Genomic DNA, 23,143 nt, shown 5'->3' with positions numbered 1-23,143 from the left:
GTCAAACTTGAGGAAATTTATTCTCTTGGAACTGCTTCAAGAAACATATCGTTCTGAGATAAGCTAAAAAGGATCCAATAAAAAGTCAACAGAATGTTTCTCATTAATCTCATAAGCGTATCTGTAGACGGTTATACTCAGTAATAACTCTCCAGCATTCACTTTTCCTCCCAAAGCTAAAAACGAAGACGTGAAGAATTCCTAAGTCATCTACTATGACCCAAGGTCTAGACTATTTGCTCTTAATCCAAATGAAAAGTAGACTATAATAGACAAGGGAGTAACAGTATGACACACGTCGAGTACATGCCCACCGATATGCCACATATATCTATTCACAATAGTTATGCTTATGCCCCCCCCCCCAAAAAAAAAAAATAAAATAAAACGGGGCACGCCAGATAGACCCAAAGAGGGTCTCCAAAAATAAACCAAGATGATGATGAGGATATTTTTATGTCTAAAGACGGACTGATGTTTGTGGGTTTCCATTCCTTGCGTGTATATATGCTAGAACTCCGAAACGCTGTAAGATATTCAGTGGCATTTCGGAAAATAAAATAAAATAGAAAAAAAATAAGAGGGAACCTTACACGCACACTGAACAGCTGTAGTCACTTGCATAATAATAAGCCAATTTCATTTTCATAAGCGACAAACATAACGTGTAGTTCTGATTAAGTATAATGACTTAAGTATCAACAAAATACAGAGTTGCTGGACAGAAATTTATTCCGAATATATTTCACATAAATGGCCGGTTTCTCTCCAGTTTTACTATTTATGTATATATATATATATATATATATATATATATATATATATATATATATATATATACACACACATCTGGTAAAGGCACAAATTGCTTGCATCCTTTAGAATAAGCTTGTATTCAACTTACTTTACTAAAACATTAAGAGATTATTATTATTATGTAATTCAAGATGAGCTTCCACAGATAAAACAGGCACCTATGTCATAAATAATACAGATATAAATATATACATATACATATAATAAAGTACCCAGGATTAGACCAACCAAGCAACATAGACACTTAAATTAGCAAAGTAGCTTTACAATAATATTCCATTATATATACTCTATATATACACACACACACACATATATATATATATATATATATATATATATATATATAATATAATATATATATATATATATAATAGATATACTGTATGTGCGTATGTGTTTGCGCATGCATGAGCATCCGTTTCCTAATGGAAGAAAATGGAAAATGAGCTGAACAGCCCGGCGGCAGCTTGTTGCTGGGCTGAATACACTAAGTATCTGTTAAATCGTCACTAGCAGAAGCCGACAGCAAAATTCATGTGTCAAATCTAGTACATTTATGACTCGGAATGATTCCTTCACACGCAACCACTATTTGAACCGAATCACACGCACATTGAATGCCCTCAGTGGTTGTTGCTACCGGGCGCTGTCAAGGAACCCCCTAAGTCTTGCGAATGGGATAATGGCTAAATTGTCAACATTCCTGTTTACTTGCCAGTTTTTTTCTGAAATCTAGTACGAGTGCGACGCCGTATAAAACACACACACACCCGCTCCTCTCACCACCCGGCGTGTCGTACCGGAGAGAATTTGGGGCTCGTCCATGAAGCCCATAATCTGCCCTCCCTTAAAGTCGGAGAACAGCAAAAAGGGAAAAAATAATTGTTTCTTTCTAAATATGAAAGATAACACGGTCCACTTCTTCATCAACTAAGATTCGGCGTCACAACCGGACTCTTTCAAAGAAAAGGTTGATGTAACCTAGATATTATATATTATGAGCAGAAGAAGAAAGAAAAGCGTAAAGAAAAGCATAACATTCTTTGAAGGTCGTCACCAATTGTAGCGGACATTTAAGCACTGGAGTCAATAAAAGTCTTTGTTGGCGCCTCCATGATACACTATTTCGCCTCAACCTTGAGAATTTCTCTCTCTCTCTCTCTCTCTCTCTCTCTCTCTCTCTCTCTCTCTCTCTCTCTCTCTCTCTCTCTCTATTTGACCGATAGCTCGTTTGTTTACAACATTTATTCCAGGAATTGAGTTCGACAGTAAAGTTACCGAAACGACTCAAAACTTCACTGAAATCTATGACGATTTTAAAATTAGTAATTTTAATGTTCTTTTCATTGATGATTGCACGTAGAACCGTTATTCATAAAGACAATATTGATATCTTCAATCAAATATCAACAGTAAAGTACGTTACAGGAAATTTCACACAACAAGAATACTACTGGAGTACTGAAATAAATACATGGCTAACATTCTTTTTTCTTTCTAACTGAAAGGTATAGACACGTAATGAAATCATACAAAAAACATTGCCTAAGTACCTATACACATACACAAATGATCTATCGGATGATTTAATATGATAGGCTGAAATACCTCTCTTGTAAAATATCTTCAGAGTACCACTTCACCTATTTTCGCGAACCTTCGTAAGAGGCGACTTTATTTGCTGTCTGCAATACCCAGTGTGATTTTATAAATCAACTCTCGTTTAATAACTTTCCAGTGCGACCTTCAACACGGTAGGAAATGATAGCAGGATTCTACGGATCCCCGTCAATTTAACAATATCAAAGAAACAAGGTTCTGTTCCATGAGATGGACAAACTCAGAAAATGTTTATTGAAAAAACTCCATTCTGTTCAACAGGCGTGTATAAAGGGCGATCGCTTCGCACCAACTGTCCTACAAAAAGTGCTTATTACTCGACACTATTTCCCACATCCTTTGGATTAGACAACAGTCATCCTTTGCCCTAGGCCCCCGTCCCTGTAAGAAGACTATGGAGGCAACACTGCGCAGGTGCTACTTCCCTTCGGAGGAGAAAGATAGGAGCAAACTCACTGAGGGAAGAAAAAGGGAACTGGAACAAGGGAAGGGTGTAGACAGGTGCGCCGACGGGATGTTTCTCCTCCTCCTCCTCCTCCTGAGCGGAAGTGGTCCCGCTACGGCAGGTGAGTTCCAGGGACACAAGAGAGGCTGGGAGAGGTAATGGAGGTTACCGGGAATGTTCGAGAGGGGCTCAGGAGCTGGGGGAGGCAGGGGAGAGGCAGGAAATGGGGCTGTGAGAAAAAGTGCTGAGAAACAGAGATCTAGTGAAACGATCTTTCTCTTTGAGCACCACCATCCCCACTACCACTACAACTATTACTACTACGACTAAAACTACTGATACTGGTGCTGTTGCAACAGCACAATATGCAATCTCTCTCTCTCTCTCTCTCAAGAGTGAAAACTGAAATGTATTGAATAGTAATGAAAAAGTAAAAATAAAAAAAAAACCCTAGTCACTATCGTAATCTGTAAGCTTTAAGAACGTACCATATGTAAATAAAAACCAAGTTAATAAAGAGCATCTTAAATTTTAATAACGAATCGCCTCGTTTCCAAAGTTCCGAGAAATAGACACGAAAATTGAAAACAAGTGATAGACAAGCTACGGAACCTGTCGATATCATTTCTGTGTTCAAAAGGGAAAGATAACAGAATGATATCTATCAAAACCATTTTCCAACTCAGTACCACTAGAACTTCCGTTAACAAACATAAACAGCAAACTAGACGGACAGTTCCTTGAATGTTTTATACCCGTTAACGATAACGACGGTAATATTTCCAATACTTGCAACTGCCCAATCCTTGAGTCTTATTTTTACAAAATATTATACATTATGTAGATATACATATATATATATATATATATATATATATATATATATATATATATATATATATATTTTTTAAATAAACGACCGAAAGATTGGGCAGTTGCTAGCTATTATTCGAAATATTACCGTCTTCATCGGAGTATACAACATGCAAGGGACTCTCCGTCTATGAAGATTTAAATTCGCAGAGGTGCTATATTGCAAGTATTAGGTACAAACTATCTTGAAGTAGAATGAAGCACTTGAAGTGGACGGATCACATTAGAATTGAGATATTCTTAAAAGAAGGGAAGAAAGGAGCGCTCGTGCAAATGGGAGAGAGGAAAGAAAGTGAATTGGCAGATACAGCGAGGAAAGCCATTTCATGCCGCGATTAATGGAAGAATTGAGGGTGGGACTCCGAGAGAAAGATGGCATGAAAAAAGTCTGAATGAAGGAGGGTCTGTGTGTAGAAATGGAGAAAACTAAAAACTGGTGCTGAGTAGGACAGAGGTTTTCCCTTTTAAGCGCATAATTGATTTCTACAGCCTCGGTACAAATTCATTTACATTTAGTTTTTATCTCTTGAATAAATACTTTTCTGCCAATTTATTCTCCAATATATAAACAAATCGATGCATAAAAAATAAGATGCTCTTCGTATTTCATACTACAAGTAGACAACTGACCACAAAGAAGAATATTTGACTCTTCGACATGTTGCAAACACAGAAAATATAAACGAAAACTTTTATTTTCTAATACTGCTTCAAATTTCCTCATAATAAAGTTATTGGTACATATGTTGCCTACTAATCAACCACTAGGAAAATCCAACGAATAACAACCTATATATATCATTTATCAAACACCGGAAGCTGTACATCTTCCTTTACTGAAAAACAACTCATATTTGACTTCCTGATTTTGTGCAAGTGCACAAAATGACAGTCTTTCCCACTAACAATGAAAATACAAACACGTGGTTTTCAAAATCAAATCCTTTCCATGATATATATATATATATATATATATATATATATATATATATATATGTGTGTGTGTGTGTGTGTGTGTGTGTGTGTAATTGCAAAACAAAATACTCTAGTACATGGATGTAAAATACCGAAACGTTAGGTACGCAGGACAGTTTAAAATTGTCCAGGAACGGAGGAACTTTTGTGCATGACGCAAGAGTTGTTAAAAAATAAAATCCGGAACAATGATCCGCACACATTATAACTATGACCAAAATGATCTAATACGCCCCTATAGACTATAAATCCATCTATGGGATGATGAGAGTATGAGCCATACATCGTTCAAAAGAAGCATTTCACACAACGAACAAGATAATGAGGAAGAAAACTGGAAATGGCACCATAAAATAATTTTATTATTTTCCCCCTCATTATAGTTTCAGACATCACTGTCATTGTTAACAGCTGAAAGAACGATTACTGCTGACATCGGATGCAAGACCGAGGAACTATTGCTGGGTTAACTGTCCCTCTTGGATGTTTACAGTGTGAATTATTAGTATACATAGTCTTGATATGTCAACTTAAGCACAAATACTGCTCTGCATTAGTGAAGGCTCCTTTTCGAGCATTTTCATATTGTTTACAGTTTGCTCATAGAGTGGAGGACCAGTTTATTCTGTGCGTAAGAGTAAACATAATAGAATTTTGAGTACATCTCAGCTTTATCAATGGGTGTTCATTACAGAACTAAAAATGTTCGAGTTTTTATTTATAAATAATAATACATGGACAAGAAAGTGGTTAATTTGAAACATTTTCTGACTGACTGACAAGCCAGGTCATTAAAGCACTCGTGCTGCAATATGTTGTTTTATACCTGGGAGCAGAACTCAGTATGTGACAAGAGGCCGACTGCACCTTAATCATGGCAATACGCACTTGAATCGGATGAAACTACTGGATTATGAGTTATAGCCATAAAAGAAACCTAATATGCTTTGGGTCAGCCATCTCTGGAAACTCAACGAAGTGAAAGCCCGGCCTCTGACATGTCTCAACAAGATCAAGTCATTTACCTCTGAAGTTTCCTGCCAAGTCTCACGTAAAATTCGAGTAATCTATTGTTTTCTGTGGATCCTCCTTGTTATATGTGTGGAGCTCCCGATCGAATTGCCTCTCATTTCTCCAGTCACTCCTCTTGAGGCCATTAGCCATGGATATATTACTGCCCGAGTTTGACTGCAACTGGAACCGTGGTTCTGGGTAAACTATTCTACAATAGTTCTTGTTACAGACCTCTCTACTATGACACATCAGGCCATTCCAATTCTTCCTTATATACTTGATTTTGACTATGTATCGATTAATTACACATGGATGGCGGTTCTTCCTTGAAATTCTAAAAACATATTTCATCAAAATGAAATGCAAAGAATGTTTCTGTTTCAATGTACTTTCTAACGCAGTTCCTTGCTTATGAAATACTGCTCTTATCCAGAATTTTGGCAACAGCAGAGAGAGAGAGAGAGAGAGAGAGAGAGAGAGAGAGAGAGAGAGAGAGAGAGAGAGAGAGAGAGAGAGAGAGAGAGAGAGAGAGAGATTCTCCTACTAATTTCAAATAACACCCAAGTTATGATTAAGTATACCTATGTTTTGCTTTGTAGAGTGCCGGTCCTTTTGTTCAGAATAAAAAAACACCACGAAAATTAATCTCACTTTTAAGGGAGTAAGAATCTGGCACTAACTGCCACCAATGCGGAAGTGTATCACTATATCCTTGATATTTTTTTTTTTTTTGCAAGCACCTGAACCTTATCTTTAATTTAATAAATGCGGCTTGTGACGCACAGCACTTGTGTTTATTGATTTTATTTGAGTCTGTAAACATTTTAATAAACTCATGTTACAAAGACTGGGAATAACCAAGAGGAGGCACAATCAAGCATCATCGTGTTCCCTGAATGCTTCCAAGGAATAGACGAACTCGACCCTACAAACATTAAATGGAATGAACATTTTATAATAAAAATATAATTATTTGCACGAAGTGTCTGTTTTCTTGGATGAAAACAAACAGACTTAACACGATGATCGAGAGAGGACTAGGCTTCAGACATAAACATGCAATTACCTAGTAGACATTAAACTCAAAAAGCGTCACATATCACTAAGTCAGACGTTGACCGACACGAAAAAAAATTGCTAACTCCGATTACGGAGATGATTCTGCAGTTTTTTTTATCCTCAATTCACCAAATGCTCAACAAGAAACCCCTTCCCAGAAACTCCTTCCCAAAGAAAAGATTTGTATGTAGAAAAAACATAAAACAAAATGCTCACTTTACATTGTGTCTAGTGCACTGGTTGACGACGCTGAAAATATCAAACACGTTTTGTCCTTACAATCTACGCTGTCTAATGTTAATGATAAAATGGGCAAATAAGTAACTTCAGTTCACCAGATTTCAACCATCCGTTCAGCTGTATTGAGCAAATCACAATATGTTATCACCACCTCCACAAAATCCTCAGTATATTATCAAAACATCAATGAGTTAGCAGCATTACACGACCACCTCTATTACCTCATATGTGGTTCAATTATGGTCAACTTAAAGTACACTTACAAACATTTTGTTTAAAAGTTGCCGATTCCAAAGCAATCACTTTCTACAGGTTTACCACTCCAAATCTGCCAGCTATTCCCCATCATTTTCTGTTCCCTACCTTTAGATTCAATTCACTAAGAACCGCCAACCTTCCAGCTCTCCAAAGCCAGCCCAACACTATTTGGGATCACCTAGGTAACTTTCCCGTTCACTCTAACCTTTTGGATTTTTATACCGTACGCACCTACCATCACAACTTCTCCTGCCTCAATCAACTGTGCCCACACAGTCCTCGGACTGACACATTTGTACTCTTGTACCCATCCATAGTCTTTCTGATGGAATAAGCTTTGCTTCCATTTTGTCCCAGTTCCCTAAGTCAACCCAGACTCAATCTTTGTTCTTCTTTTCCAATCTCGAACACTGCCTTCCCAGTGATCTCATCTTCCATCACACAGGCTCCAGCATTTTCTCTGCGAACGATTCAGTTATCACACATTTCTTCTCCTTTGCATCACATCTACTACGAGCACTAAAAACGCCAAGACATAATCCTTTGTTTCTTATCTGAAGCTATGCATACAAAAGTGCAATGGTTCATAACAACATTGAAGAAACTACGTTAATTCTACAATAAATATACCGTTAATGCCGCTATTATTATTATTATTATTATTATTATTATTATTATTATTATTATTATTATTATTATTATTATTATCCAACTACAAAATGAAATAGGAGCCACATCATTTAGTGCAACGTCACACACACTCAGTACATAAAATTAGTCACTCACAAAACGCGCATATATATATATATATATATATATATATATATATATATATATATAATATATATATATATATATATATATTTATATATGTGTGTGTGTGTGTAGTGATATATAATATATAATATTATATATTATATATATACATGTGTGGTGTATATATATTATATATATATCTATATATATTATATTATAATATACATACATTACATACAGTTTCATACATTACATACATACATACATACATACAATAAATATATATTATATTGATATATATATATATTATATATATAATATATATACATACATACATTACCATACATACAGATCCATACATACATACATACATACATCATATATATATATATATATATATATATATATATACATACATCATATATATATATATGATATATATATAATATATATATACTACATACAGACAATATATAATATATATTATTTATATATACATACATACTATCTACATATATATATATCATATATATATATATATAATATATATATGTATAACAGAATCACGAAAGTTAGGAACGTGATAAATCCATAAATAAAGATAAATGCCACGAAGGAAAAATAAACGAAGGAGTCTGCGAGATCTTTCGATGCTTCAGTAAAGGGTTTTTAAGTCGAAAGATCTCGCAGACTCCTTCGTTTATTTTTCCTTCGTGGCATTTATCTATATATATATATATATATATATATATATATATATACATGGACGATTAGTGCAAACAAGGACAGTTACATGTATTTTTCCATTCCTGTGGCACCATGCAAGGGATACCGGTTTAGATTTACCCTCTTACGTCATTCTACGGCCTCAGAAGTCAACGATGTGTTATCCTTTACAGTAGACACCATTACCTCTTGGGGAATTTTGCTTCTGCCATTACTCGGGATACCCCAATACCAACGCCTCTGGTTCCTGCGAATGGGGCAACAAAGTGAATCTTCGACAATTTCTGTAAATTATATTGCTAAGACGTCTGCTTTTCTTTAAAGCAGATTTCAATGAGTTTTAACTGATTATCTTTATAATCAGTTTATAATCACTTATGGTACTTCAATGACCATTGATCTTTCTTTAATCCAATGAAACAATAAATAATAAATACGAACAGACTTAATAGTAGTATTTTAAGAAAATCCTTAGGGCACAATAATTTTGATGTCAATCCGTAGTACTATTGTACTCAAACACGTAAATCCAAATAAGTACATATGCATACTGGAGTATGTATGCGTGTGGATACGTATATCTACGTATAAATCCATACATACAAATAAGTAACAGCGTATATGTATGTACGCTCCCTTTTCTTTACACATATAATGTGGACTCATATTCATGGAGTGAATATACGGGGGCTAACGACCGTCCAATGTTATCACTGGTGTCTGGGTGGAAAAACAAAAGGCAACTTTACTTTCAGAGATGATAATCCCATCTTTTGGCTAAAAGAACATCATAAAACAGGACTCTGGTAGTAGAGAAAGACGTGAGCTAATCTTAAGTCACTTTACAGAGGAATCATGAATCGATCAGAAGGGCAGACTCTTAGTTACTTTATTGTGCCGTGTGCGCAATTTTCATTAATATGTTTACCAAACAGGCCTTATAAATAATTCTTTCTCGTGAACGTTAACATCAATGTTGCCGCTATCAGATTACCCTGGCCCTATGCCAGCACTTCATCATGTTATGGACCCTACATGGAAGTGCCCAGATTATCACACACAGTTGTGGATAGTCAGACTATACTACCCAACACCAGTATGGAAGGCTGGCTAAGTTCTACTAGTGGACGTAAGAAGGACATAATTTAGATATGGCAATCATACAAATTACAGTACTGAATGAGTAGTATCTGTGGGACACGTGGTCTTCCTTGCAGGGGTCGAACCACAATTCCAAACATGCCACTTATTCTCTTGAACACCTTATCAAACTTGAGCGCTGCTTTCGGCAAGGGCCTGCGCTGGAATAAGACTGACCTAATCTAACTGGTTGTGTATTCGTCAACTATCCAAAAATAACGCCCCTCTAGAAAAGAAGATAGCTTTCTGATATCAGTGTAACCGTTGATGACTAAAAGAACAGAAAACAGCAAGAGCAGGACTGGTAACTTCCGATGTATCGGGAGATGGTCTTGAGAACAAAGCAAAAAGAAAGAATACATAATCCCCTGAGACCAATTTAGAGGGATGAATCTGACTTAAAAGACCTTTGTTGGTTCAACCATACGTCGTACATGATTATCATTATTACTATTATTATCAAAAGACCAACATTCTTCAAGAAAAGGCAAAAAAGACCATGGACTAGGTGCTAGAATGAATGGATGGACGAATATATTAAATCTTAAAAGAGTAAACAGACTTTAGATGGCCCAGCTGCAAGAAGCACAGACACCTCAGCCAATGAAGAAGCCTCAACTGAGGGAGAGGAAGCGGAGTAGCCGCAACAAAATGCTCAAAACAACAACAGTGGCCACAGCAACCGGTCAGCTGCTGTAATCAAGTTCCAAACCTACCGTCATTGTTTTCTATACAAAAACCAAAGGCAAGCCTCTATCAATCCTTCGATGTACACAGCAAGACTGACTGGTTTTACGTTATCTTAGTAACAACTGTCACGGTTACCGATGCCGTACTCAAGAACCTCAAAAAGCTCGATCGTTGTACGTTGTGAAAATTCCAGTGACTGGTGACGAGAGACTTCAAATTCTTACCATGTTACGAACATGCAATGGAGTTAATAAAATGTGAAAGTCCTAGTTCTTCTTAGTATTTGTGCTTCGTTTGGACGATAAGAAAAAACCAATCTAAAAAATACAAGGGAGAGGATCCTTCTAAACTAGTCGTAGTGAATAGTCATAACAAATATACCATTGCATTCTTTCATACGATAATCTTCCCAGAAACCACGAAAACCATCAATTTACCCAACTTAATGAGTTCCCTTTTAGCTGAAAGCACACTATAGTCTATCTCACCGAATGAACTACTTTACATCATGAAATTTTCTGATCCTTCAACTGGATTGATTGATTTACAGATTTTATGCACGCATGCCAGGCACTGCGGCAACTAAGGTCATTCGGCGCTGAAACGGAAATTGACAGTGAAAAAGGTTCGGAGAGGTAACATGACTAAAACCTCCTCGTTGAACTAGGAATCAATTGTTGGGAGATGGTGGACAACCAGATGGAAGAAAGCGAATATGAATGGAGGTACAGTAAAAGCAATTAAAGCAGTCGCAGGGACTCTGCAAAGAACCTCAAGTAATGCCTACGTGCATCGCACCGCTTGAGGTGCACTGACGGCGCTAACACCCCCTACGGGAGATCATTCAACTTGGTGATAGTAATACGAGCGGAGAATGCACTCCTCTCACTTTCGAAGGCTGCATTTGCTTTTCAATTAAGACCCCCCAAAAATATACGAGAGAAATGAAATGAATATGATCTAACGCGACCACAATTTCCTGAGATGCTTGGTGGGGTTGGACGAGACAGCGACGCTCACGAGCGGGAGAAAGTATCTGGAGGTAGGCCACCGTTGCATGGGATGTAAATGGGATTTACTACAGAAGAATGGAGTTACCCTACACAATTTAAAAGTCCGTGTGATGCACGTTGTCTTAAACTACCCCAGCTTTTGGCTGGTATGTTTATACACCAGTGTGACGCAAAGAGTTCGGGAAGGTTAGGTCGGATGCTGGGTCGGAGCTACGAAACTGGACAGGTCTTCACAAGTCGTTTCCCCATATAAAGGATGCTGATAAAGATTATGAAATGTTGGCCTTCTTACCTGACCGTTGGGAGGCCAAAAGTAAATAGACAAGGCATTAATCACTACAAAACTATACAGATGACGGGGCACAAAAGGAGTCCTAATTTTTGAAAAAGGCTTTTTAAATGTAAAGCAAAATTGGATAGACCATAAGATATAAAGACATAAAACACCTGGGGCACAAAGGTATCTCCGCTACTATCAGTGGCGTCCCTAGGGGGGGCCGCCACCCCCAGTCAGATGGTTGGCAACCCCGCACAGGCCGCCCCCGCCCCACCCCCAGTTGAAATTCGCTGAAAAATGAATGGATATAGCTATAGGCTTTTAACACAAATGATATGTTTGTTCGTGATATTTTGATGCAACTTAGCCTAATGTTATCAACTTATGATGAAGTGATTGAAACTATAGCTACAGTTTTGAATAAGTGGAATGCAATTTGCTTCTGCTGCTAAGAGTTCATTTCCAGGGAGAGGAGATGAAGAAGAGTGAATGGGACTGTTTTAAATTTTGAAGCGATTTGGGAGGGTCATAAGTCTTTTGTGTTATTGATGATGCCCTATTTCGATATATTTACATGACAGGGATATTACACTAAAGTTGAACATTACACTTGATAATAGAAATTATGCTAGTGTTGAATATAAGGTTGTGAGGAAATTGACATTAAAGTACTTGATACATTTGCATATAGTAAGAGTTGAAAATTAATTGAAAATTGAGCTCTATAACTTCAAATACAGATTTACTAATTAACATAATTTTCCTTCATTCACATGGATATTACATTCGAGTGAGTATATTCTACTAACAGGATTGGTACATTAGTTTTGTATAATTTCTTTGGACCCCCCAAAAAATATCTTGGCCCCACCTAGGCTCCCGCCACTGATGGAATGCCAGCTACACCACTGGTTACTACTATTGAACACCAGAAAATCCGATAATCAACTAATTAGAGAGCTTTCATAAACACCATTCCAAAACTAGGGCACACACACACATATACATACATACATATATATATATATATATATATATATATATATATATATATATATTATATTATGCGTATGTAAAGACAAACAGCACATTAAATATAGTCCGACCACGATACCATGATGGAAAAAGTACGGCCACATATGGAGAGGCGTTCCGAGACTATCATCACAAGTGGCCAGACAACACAAACGCTGCTCTGTTTGCCGAGGGATTTCTTGACTGTTTATCATAGAAGGTCCGGTTAGCTCTATTAAGAAAACTTACTATTCTTGGCAGTGATTTAATGTCATCATCTTATACACTTTCTCTCTGTTTATTTACAACACAGGAATACCACTTATGATTGCACAAACGCGCATGCACAATTACATACACATACATATATGTATGTATGTATGTATGATTCATAAAGTGGTTGCTATTTATTACTAGCCGTAATGTTCTTCGAAATGTCAAGTGATATTCTCATCCGTTGTGTTGTCGAACATTAACGGAGTTTTCACGAGTGATACACAACTGACTTACTCATGAACTACACTATGGGCACGGTCTAGGTATATTCCTAGATCGTGACTAGGGAGGGAGGGGGAAGAAGACGGATTTCAGCTTGACTTGAATATCTCACGAAATTACTTACTTTATAAGCTGAATTCAGAAAGATATGAGTCAGCAGTTGTATATTTAAGATGAAAACAACATATAATCGCATTCAAAAGCCAACTGACAAGAATTACTCAAAAAACGTTTCCTTTGGGTCTATAATGTTTCGTAAAACCAATGCAGGAAAATTTGTGGGAATTTTTTTGGCGATAATGTGAACTTCCCTTGATACCCAAAGAACGTCTCTTAATAACTGCAACGTTCAACAGTAGCTAAGTAAAACACATTACGAACACCTCCTTAAACATTAATTTATTAAAAAGTAAATTTTCCAAATTGTCAATGAATACTCAAACATTTATTTTGCGTAAACTATATATATATATATATATATATATATATATATATATATATATGTATATATATATAGTATATATATACATATATATATATATATATATATAAATATATATATATAAATACTGTATATATATACGCGTGAGCATGCGCATGGGTCCTAAAGTCTATTGGTTAGGCTACATGCATCAAAGGTTCGATCCTGGGGAGAGCCAGAATGCTGCAAGAATTGCTGAGAAACGAACAGCGTCTAGAATGTTAGTATATATATATATATATATATATATATATATAAATGTGTGTGTGTGTATATGTATATATAGTATATATATATATATATATATATATATATATATATATATATATAATATATATATATATATATATATATAGGAAACAATGTGGCATAGAAGGTCGCAGTGAATAACCACCAAAGAATTTGGCTTTCCCCCAGTTACTAATCGTTGTATTTACCATGGTTATCTCTACTTTACGCAGGAAACTGACGGATCTGAGTCAGGCGGTGATATACAGGATGCCTCTTTCTTGGAAAAAAATAATGTCAAGAGTAAATATCTTGTGATACGATCAAACATCCCAAATCTGTAATATATAATACAAGCCATCAAAATTCCTGAAAATTCCGTTGGATGCATTCCATCAAACTTCTTGAAATTTTACTCTATTATGTCCGATATAATCGAGATGCTATCAAAGTTCTTGAAATTATATATATAGGATATCAATATGTCACCTAACTCCTTGAAGCTCTGCTGGAAGTAAGCAAGCTAACTCTTTAGAAAAATATCAAATGTAAACAAGTGAACTTCTCTAAATTCTACAGCACAACCCTTGTTAGAATAGTAGGTAATAGTGTTGTGTTATCTGGGCTACTGTGGGCACCATGGGAGTTGGAAGATCCAGACCCACTGGATGAGAACATGAGAATGAAGACTGGAGATGAATGATTTATGGGAGATAAAACCCAGGTAAGGCATGAACTTAACCGAGGACCTTTGCTTAACTCGGTATCTGAAGTGATCATGAAATGCTGTCGGATATATGCTATGAAACTTCGTACAATTTCATCAAATATCATTTTGTGATATTCCAGAATTTCTTGCATAGTCTATCGATCTTCAACCTACATACGGAGAGAGAGAGAGAGAGAGAAGAGAGAGAGAGAGGAGAGAGGATAGAGAGAGAGAGAGAGAAAGAGAGAGAGCAGACGGGAGAGAGAGCTTTCCAAGATAGTACATATATATATATATATATATATAGATATATATATATATATATATATTATAAAACTCGATTACTCATATGTGTGTGAAGGTGTGTGCGAGAGCGAGTGAGTGGGGTATGCGTTTTCAAGGTCACTAAATAACTTCACAAACGGAAATGATTATTAGCTTGAACTTTGGGCGTCTACGCTTTTGACATTTTCCCTGCTGAAGACTTAAATCTCATCTTATGGAGGATAAAAGTCTCCGGATGGAACAGAAACACACCGTCGTCATATGAATTTTGCATTGTTTAATCTCTCGCACTACAATTGCCAACCTGATCAAAGGAGTTGGTTGGTTGGTTTCAGATCAGGCTGGCCTTATGCCAGCACTGGCCCTTTAACTCTAGAATGTATGTGTGGTACGGTAATAAGGGTTATATGAGGCCTGGTACAGTCTTCTGGGCTCACCAACCGAGACGCAAGGAATTAACAAGTGTATATGACAGTCAAGGTCTGAATAATTAGCCTGAATCTAAATATCGCGTGCTGGCGTGCTATTCGACACACTTCGGGGAGAGACGATTAAATGGTACTACATGCATGCACAGCAACCGGGTGCAATATAAAGCAACACCGTCGACACGCTCCGATACAATTTGGGCTGCTGAAAAGCTACAGCCAATCCCTATACGAGTCAGTAACTTTCACATACTCTCTACCACCAGGAAACATTGAAACCAGGTGATACGGTCTGCAAAGATGGAAACAGTAGCAATGCTGATAAGATAACGTCACATTATACAAACAGGACAGAAGTGAAGATGAAGAACTGCATGCGACAAGGATGTTTTGCCACCTGCTCATGATTAGCCTAGGCTGAACACCTGTTATGCAGATGTTGTCGCTAGCGTGCATCGTTTGGTGAATCATGCGCTTATTTCATGCAACTATCACTAAGCTTCACTATCCAATGAAAAACCTAAAATTGCATGTGTTTGGTTTAAGGTATCTCGTGCAATTATCATTCTGGTTGCAAAGGCAATCAGAGAAAGAAAGTATATCCGCGTTCGCCACCCAACTATATGTAAGAAACAATAAGATCATTACCCTTAAAGAATGATTCCCTTTGTATGCTTAGCCTATATCATGGTCTGAAAAGTTACTATAGTAAAATCTATTAATATTATGCTTCACAATTATCTTTCATTTTAGATGTCATCAAAAAAATTACCAGAATGGGAAGGAATCACAGCAAATGCGCCCCTAATATACAATGTTTGGCGATACATTCAAGAACGCTGAAAACTGTTAATTCAAAAAGATTTTACTGGCACTGTTCATGCCTCAAAATTGTGGTAGAAATCTAAGGAGCTATCACAAACAGCTGTCAACAATAAAATGCTAAGATTAACTTTATTGAGAACAACTAAGGAATGCTGGTGGTAATTGTTATTACATTGATCAATTAACCTTTTGAATTCTTCTCGTCCTACTGTCTCTCTTAGCAATGTCTGACGCTTTAACTTCAGGCTGTCTGAGATGTTTGAAGTATTTGCTTCTTTCGGTCAGCAATATTATAAGCTTTTCCTTCGGTTGGTTAGCGATGTTCAGCTTTCAAATCAGTTTCTTAGCTATGTTCGTAGATTTCTCTTCAGACTCCTTGCAATTTTCAGAGCCCTGACGAAGCTTTCACTACAGTCTCCCAGCAGTGCTTGTCGCTTCCTCTGAGCAATAGTTGACGTTTTCATTCCAGACTCTTGGAAATGATCAAATCTTTCACTTTAGTCTCATAAAGCGTTTGAATCTTTAGTATCTCAGCAATGTTCTAAGCTATCATTTTGGTCTCCCACCAATGTCCAAAGCCTCCACTTCAACCTCATAAATTTTCAGGTTTCACTTCATTATTGCAGCAATGTTCAAGACTTTTAATTTAGCCTCTCAGCCATTTGAAGTTTTATTTCAATCTGGTAGTTTCAAGCTTCTGTTTCCGTCTGTAAAAAATGTTTGAAGCTTTCACTTCATTCCGTTAGCAATGGTCAGAACTTTCACTTTAATCTGTTGGCAATGTTCATGACACTTGCTTCAGTTTCACAGCACCGTCGCAAAATTTCTCTACAGTCTTTTAGCTACGTCGTTTTTAGCCTTTTCTTCAGTCTCTTAGCAAAGTTCAATGGTTTCTGGTCACCCAGATGTAAATGAAGGGGTTTCCTTTAGAATTCTAGTCCATTAGTACCCTTCACTTTAGTCTTCTCGTAATTTTGAAGCATTTGAATGTGTCAATTAGCAACACTTAAAGATTTCACTTTAACCTCTTAACAAAGGTTGAAGCTGTCACTTGTCTCTCATGAATAGTTGAAGCTCTCACTTCAGTCTCTTAATGTTAAAAGTCTCAGCTCAGTATTTTGGCAATGTTCAAAGCTCACTTCAATCTCTCAGCATTGTTCAAAGCTCTTACCTCAGTCTCTTTAAAATGCTCAAAGCTGGCACTTTAGTCTGTTAGCAATATTCATAACTTTTGCTGCAGTCTCCTAGAAATATTTAAAGCTTTACCTTATATATCCCACCAGTTTTCGAAACTTCTGCTTCAGTCTATCATCATTGCTCGAAGCTTCAATTCAGTCTATCAACACTATTCGAAATTTCATCTTCGATCAGTTAACAATATTCAAAACTTTCGCTTCAGTCTTCTTTGTTTGTCATTTTCGAATTATTTTCTTGCCAGTGTTCGGAGCTTTCGCTTAAGTTTGTTTGTTCAACATAGGGTACTTCAGTAGCACAGTTACATCAGTCTTATCTCAAGTGCTCAAAATTGCTACCATGATTCTGTGCTGATAAGAAGCATTTTTATGCATAATTTGAAAAATACCTTTAAATATCAAATTTCCCAACGTCCTTGGTCGGTAATTTTAGGAATGTTTATCAATAAAAAAAAAAGTTCTATTGCAAAAAAGGTGACAGCTAAAATAATGCATACATAGGCAAGTACTGACGCATCGGGCATTTTCAAGATTTTTTTAAAGTCATACCTCCGAGGGCAATGAAGAATAAAAAAATGTCTAATACACGATTACAGAATGATAAATAATTACAACCACCTCACTACAGACTATCAAATTCCTCCCCAGTCTGGTGATTTTTTTCAAACATCACATTACGAAGTACAAGACCACTATCTTTTACTAAAGGGACACTTGAACTTCCTTTTATGTTAATCTCATGACAACGAATCAAGCACATAAACACAATCAAGACAGAATAAAGATGCTTACAGTCTTGTCCAGAGAACACAACTCAAGAGACAGAGTAAGGGAGCACTGTATATAGCCTGATTTTGAGCTCTGAACAACTACCAGGGATTACCAGCGGGAAAGCGGCTACCCTTTATCTTTCACATTCTTAGTAATTTCGTTGATGTCAGTGAACGTAAATTATTCCCAAAATACACTGCCAGCGGAAGGAAAAGGATACGCATGCGTCCAAAACTAAATCTAAGGAGCATTTACGCGCAATCAACATCAATTCTATAATGTTACGCCATAGGACCCTCATCTAAGTACAATGTTATCCAGAAATAAGAGTTGGATACCAAATTCAGAGCGTTACGTTCAAGAGCATACACCGATCAAATTTCTTAAATTATTGGCGGATTCTCACACATTCTCTCTCTCTCTCTCTCTCTCTCATGCGCACATGCAGCAATTTTGGAACATCAATCTCCAAACTATTTGGTACAGACAAGTAACATTATATATATAATGTATTTATGTATATCAAAATAGTAGTGGCGACACACACGCACGCACACATACACACACAACACAAACACACACATATATATATATCAACAAACACCATATATTTAAAGTATACTTTAATAATATATATATATAACACACACCAATTAATAAATTTATATAATTATATATATATAGATGTAGATATATATATATAATTGTGTGTATGTGTATGCTCTACAACACTACTATTTATAAGTGAACTTTCTATTTCCTCAGAACAACCAAATCTTTGCCTCTTTCGTACTGGTAAGGAAATGAAAGAACAGACCAAGGGAAACCCCCAACAATGGAAGTCCCTATCAGAAAAATCCGTCTCCTCATGACACAACGACAGGGCCTTCGCCACGTAAGCTACCAACAAAATAATTTCTTAAATCTGATAAAATCTTAAATAAAAAGCCAATTTTTGTTATTTTTCAATAATATAACAGACGTTAACCAAGTTTAAACGACTTAGAAAATTATGAGAAAATAATAACTGCAGTTCATTATCGCCGTTGCCTCCAATGCTTGTTTGTTTGTTTGTTTATATGGTGTTTTTACGTTGCATGGAACCAGTGGTTATTCAGCAACGGGACAAACGGCTTTACATGACTTCCGAACCACGTCGAGAGTGAACTTTTATCACCAGAAATACACATCTCTCACTCCTCAATGGAATGGCCGAGAATCGAACTCGCGACCACCGAGGTGGGACGCCAACACCATACCAAGGCCATTCGACGCAAAGGACCTATGGGCAATTACGATATTCACGTCTGCCTGTGATTTCACTTCCGAAGACTATCTCTGGCCACCCGCCTCAGCTCTAATCCAAGTCTAGGTCTAGCGTTATTCTGGTTACTCCGCGGACCCCAGCGGACATTATAGTATGCACTCAAGGTATATACCTTGGCATGTACTATTCACCTTGGGATGGTTCGAAGGATACGTCCAAACCATTTCAATCTCCCGGGCATCGATATCGAGTCTACATAATGGAACTTCAATAATTTCCCTTCTGGTATCACCGCTTTATCCTAGCATCTGACTCGTAACATTTTTCTTATAGTTTTATTCGTGTCCATTCTAGATCACTATATTATATGAATAATCTTGTTTTCCCAGGAAGTTTCATTCCGTTTGCGTTAGATTTCCATACCTTATTTTTCAAATTGACAATTGTTTATTCTGATTTTTTAAATATTTCAGTAAATACGAACTGAAGAGAACCTGTACAGGATAATGTTACTCTTAAATATTTGAAAGATTCATCCTCATCATTATTTCATCTAACTCTGCTTATTCTATCTATTATAGTTACTTTCAGTCTTTTTTTCTTTTAGTTTCACATATCTAGATATACGATACATTCTATTCTCTTCTATCTTCAACAGCTTTTTCGTTATAATACCAACCAGCAAAGGTGACATTAAATTCCCCTATAAATCTACTGTCTACTGCCAATTCGTTTGAAATTAATGCTTGAAACAAAAAGATAATTACAATGCTTGTTGGTGGATTTTCCCCCTTCAATTCTACTACATTAGCGATACTTACAGAGGTGGCACTAGGGAAAGACCTCACAAGGTCACTATAACATTCCAAAGACAGACATATGTAACATAGTAACCTCAATGGCTACTGTAATAAAAGAAGTTTTGTTCATGCTTTCAACATTTCTCCTCTGCGTGAATATGCATAAACTCTGATCCAGTAGATATCAACATCAGTTAGCACAATGTTTGGTTAAACGGAAAATTAATAAATTGTCATTTTGATATCACACACACTACACTTAAAATAATGCTTAAAATTGGATAATAATAAAGTACGGTAAATATTCATTTTGGTATAACAATACGCTCTGACTGGTCTAAGGCCTCCCATTGGTGCCAGCTGCATTGATACTTCTTACAAAACGGCAATATGTACTGCTAAAAGGACGTATCTTAATAATTCAATACGCAGTAACATCATCATCAGCAACCGTAGCCTCCTGGATATAAATCACCTACATATTATACTTTCCATGTGCCAATAAACACTGTAGTTTACACAAAATCTTTAAACTTGAGAAAACAATGAGTCATGTTAGATCAAGTCTCATTGTATCGAGCTTAAAAATTACGATCTACAAAGGCACAGCAGTTCTGCACTAAGTAATAGTGATCTTTGCCGTTGCAACTACCGGATTACTCCAAAAATTCAATCATACCAATCCATCTACCAATAGAGTAGATTTACATATTGCATATCACATCTGTGAAAACCAAATACAGAAATAGGCTATATCTTGAAACCTAATCTGCAGACTACAAATTTTAAAAAGTAGCACCTAGCTTTGTGAAATACTCTGATGTAAAACAATAAATATACATTTCCCCGAGAATATAACATTTCACCGAGACAAATCACAATACAAAGATGTTCCTTTTTCCAAATGTTTATCCCAAATTGTCCTGATATTCTAACTGAAAGAAATAAACATTCAGTCACACCGCCATTCATGGGAACATCGCTAAGAATGAAAGCCACAAATAAACATCACATTAAAGCATTGCAATGACTCTTCCCAGAAAGGTGAGGGAAGGATATAAAGCCTATTCAAACTTGAGAAATACACAAATTTCAGTAAAATTTCTCCTAATAAGAAAAGCACACACCTGCGCATCTAAATAACTCACGTTATCCTACAATCAGAACTCATTACACTACCTCATGGAAAACAGTTCTGAGCAGTCTAAGAAAAACTGAAGATAATAGAATCATATAACCACTAAAAAAATATCCAGTTATAAGTCCGCCATCCACAACATACAACTAAGAATTAGAAACTGCTTGCGGGGCTTGAGGACAGCTGAGAGCCAGCAAAGGACTTACTCGTATATCAATGTGAATTCCTGTCCATGCATTTAAAAACAACAGAGAACAGTCAATCTTTATGAGAACGTAAAGCTATGCCAAGGCTGAAGCACAATACGAACCCCGCCCCCAAAGTTACCTATCCCAACAAAAGAACAGAATACAGAATTTAGGCCAAAGGCCCAACGCTGGGACATTCGAGGTTATTCTGCGCTGAAAAGGAAATTGAAAGTTTGCAAGGTATAACGTGAGGAAAACCTCGTAGTTGCACTATGAAACAATTGTAAGCGAGGGTGGATAACAAGATGGAAGCAAGAGAATATGAACGGAGGTACAGTAGAAGGAACGAGAGGTTACAGCTAGGTCTACCCCTAACAAAAGGACCATTGTCCAGATCCTGGTCTCATCCAAAAGCTAACCACCTTCCGCCAGTCACAAGGCCTATTTTTTTTAGTAATTTTGCCAACAAACTGGCGAACAAACAAATCAAATGCATAACCTCTTTGTCAATAATACGACAGCTCAGGAAACCAAGGTATTATAAGCATCTAATGCGCAAACTCTACAGATACTTCTTGTATCCCTAATATAAAGTCCTATTGATCACATTACGTTGACTAGATTTACTCTAGGCGACACTATTTCTATTAGATGGTCTTTTACCTTTCTAATGATGACCCCAAAGTGATCTCCCGTGTGATCTATCTATGCTCTCAGTGGTCTCCCTCAGTCAGAAGCAGATCATGCAGCTCTTAACAATGTGCCTGTCCCTTTACATATATTTTCACTCTTGATCATTTCTCCATAAGCATTTCATGCAGACTGTAATTTGGAAAGCTGCAAAAATGTGTGGCTCAGTGCCAAAAATATGATGTTTCCTTCTATCTTTGTATGAAACTGACACTTTTCTATAGTGGAAATTTGGAAGTTTAAACTGCACTCAAAAGCTGACCATTTATTGTCTGCAAGAAGCACTCCAGCTACTCTCGCACCATGTGGAATTTAAAAGCCTCGGGTAGCTTAAATATGGACTATTTCACGAGATCCGTCTGTCCACGTGAACAAATACTAACAAACGTAGTATTTCACTGGGGAAAAAAATCTGCTCCAATAACAAACACGCTGGAACTCATAAGTGTTTATGAAACACAAGAGAGGCAACCTTTTCCACGGTATATATCATAAAAACATACCTAATCGCAGCCAGACTCAGTGTGCCAAGAAAAAAAACGAAAATAATTTATCGAAAATATCTCGAAATGAACATGAAAGTTGATAAAATATACACAATACAGTTAATTTTGTATAACAGACTTACAGGGGGTAGGTATACTACTAAACTCATTACCTTTAGTAGGAATAACAGGTAACTGTCATTAACAACCCAACATGCACATGTGTATATCTATGAAT

At 36.6% G+C, this 23,143-nt stretch overlaps 1 protein-coding gene across 7 annotated transcripts in view; it reads right to left on the bottom strand.

Annotated features, from left to right (window-relative positions):
* The window catches only part of LOC135223653 (thiamine transporter 2-like), a 60,486-nt gene that overhangs the window by 14,790 nt on the left and 22,553 nt on the right, over nt 1–23,143 (bottom strand). For 3 of the 7 annotated variants that reach the window (XM_064262309.1, XM_064262332.1, XM_064262350.1), the window contains one exon: nt 8,914–9,032. The exons of 2 other annotated variants lie outside the window; for them this stretch is intronic. In XM_064262309.1, coding sequence (XP_064118379.1) covers nt 8,915–9,032 — 118 coding nt within the window. In that variant the 3' untranslated portion in view covers nt 8,914. Of the gene's footprint in view, nt 1–8,905; nt 9,033–23,143 lie in introns of all 7 variants that reach the window. 2 more of the 7 variants (XM_064262317.1, XM_064262359.1) reach the window with 1 other exon arrangement.

This window comes from Macrobrachium nipponense, chromosome 20 (assembly GCF_015104395.2).
Source record: "Macrobrachium nipponense isolate FS-2020 chromosome 20, ASM1510439v2, whole genome shotgun sequence".
NCBI lineage: Eukaryota > Metazoa > Arthropoda > Malacostraca > Decapoda > Palaemonidae > Macrobrachium > Macrobrachium nipponense.
Note: the sequence above shows the minus strand (reverse complement) of the source record. Positions and strands in the feature narration are given on the sequence as shown.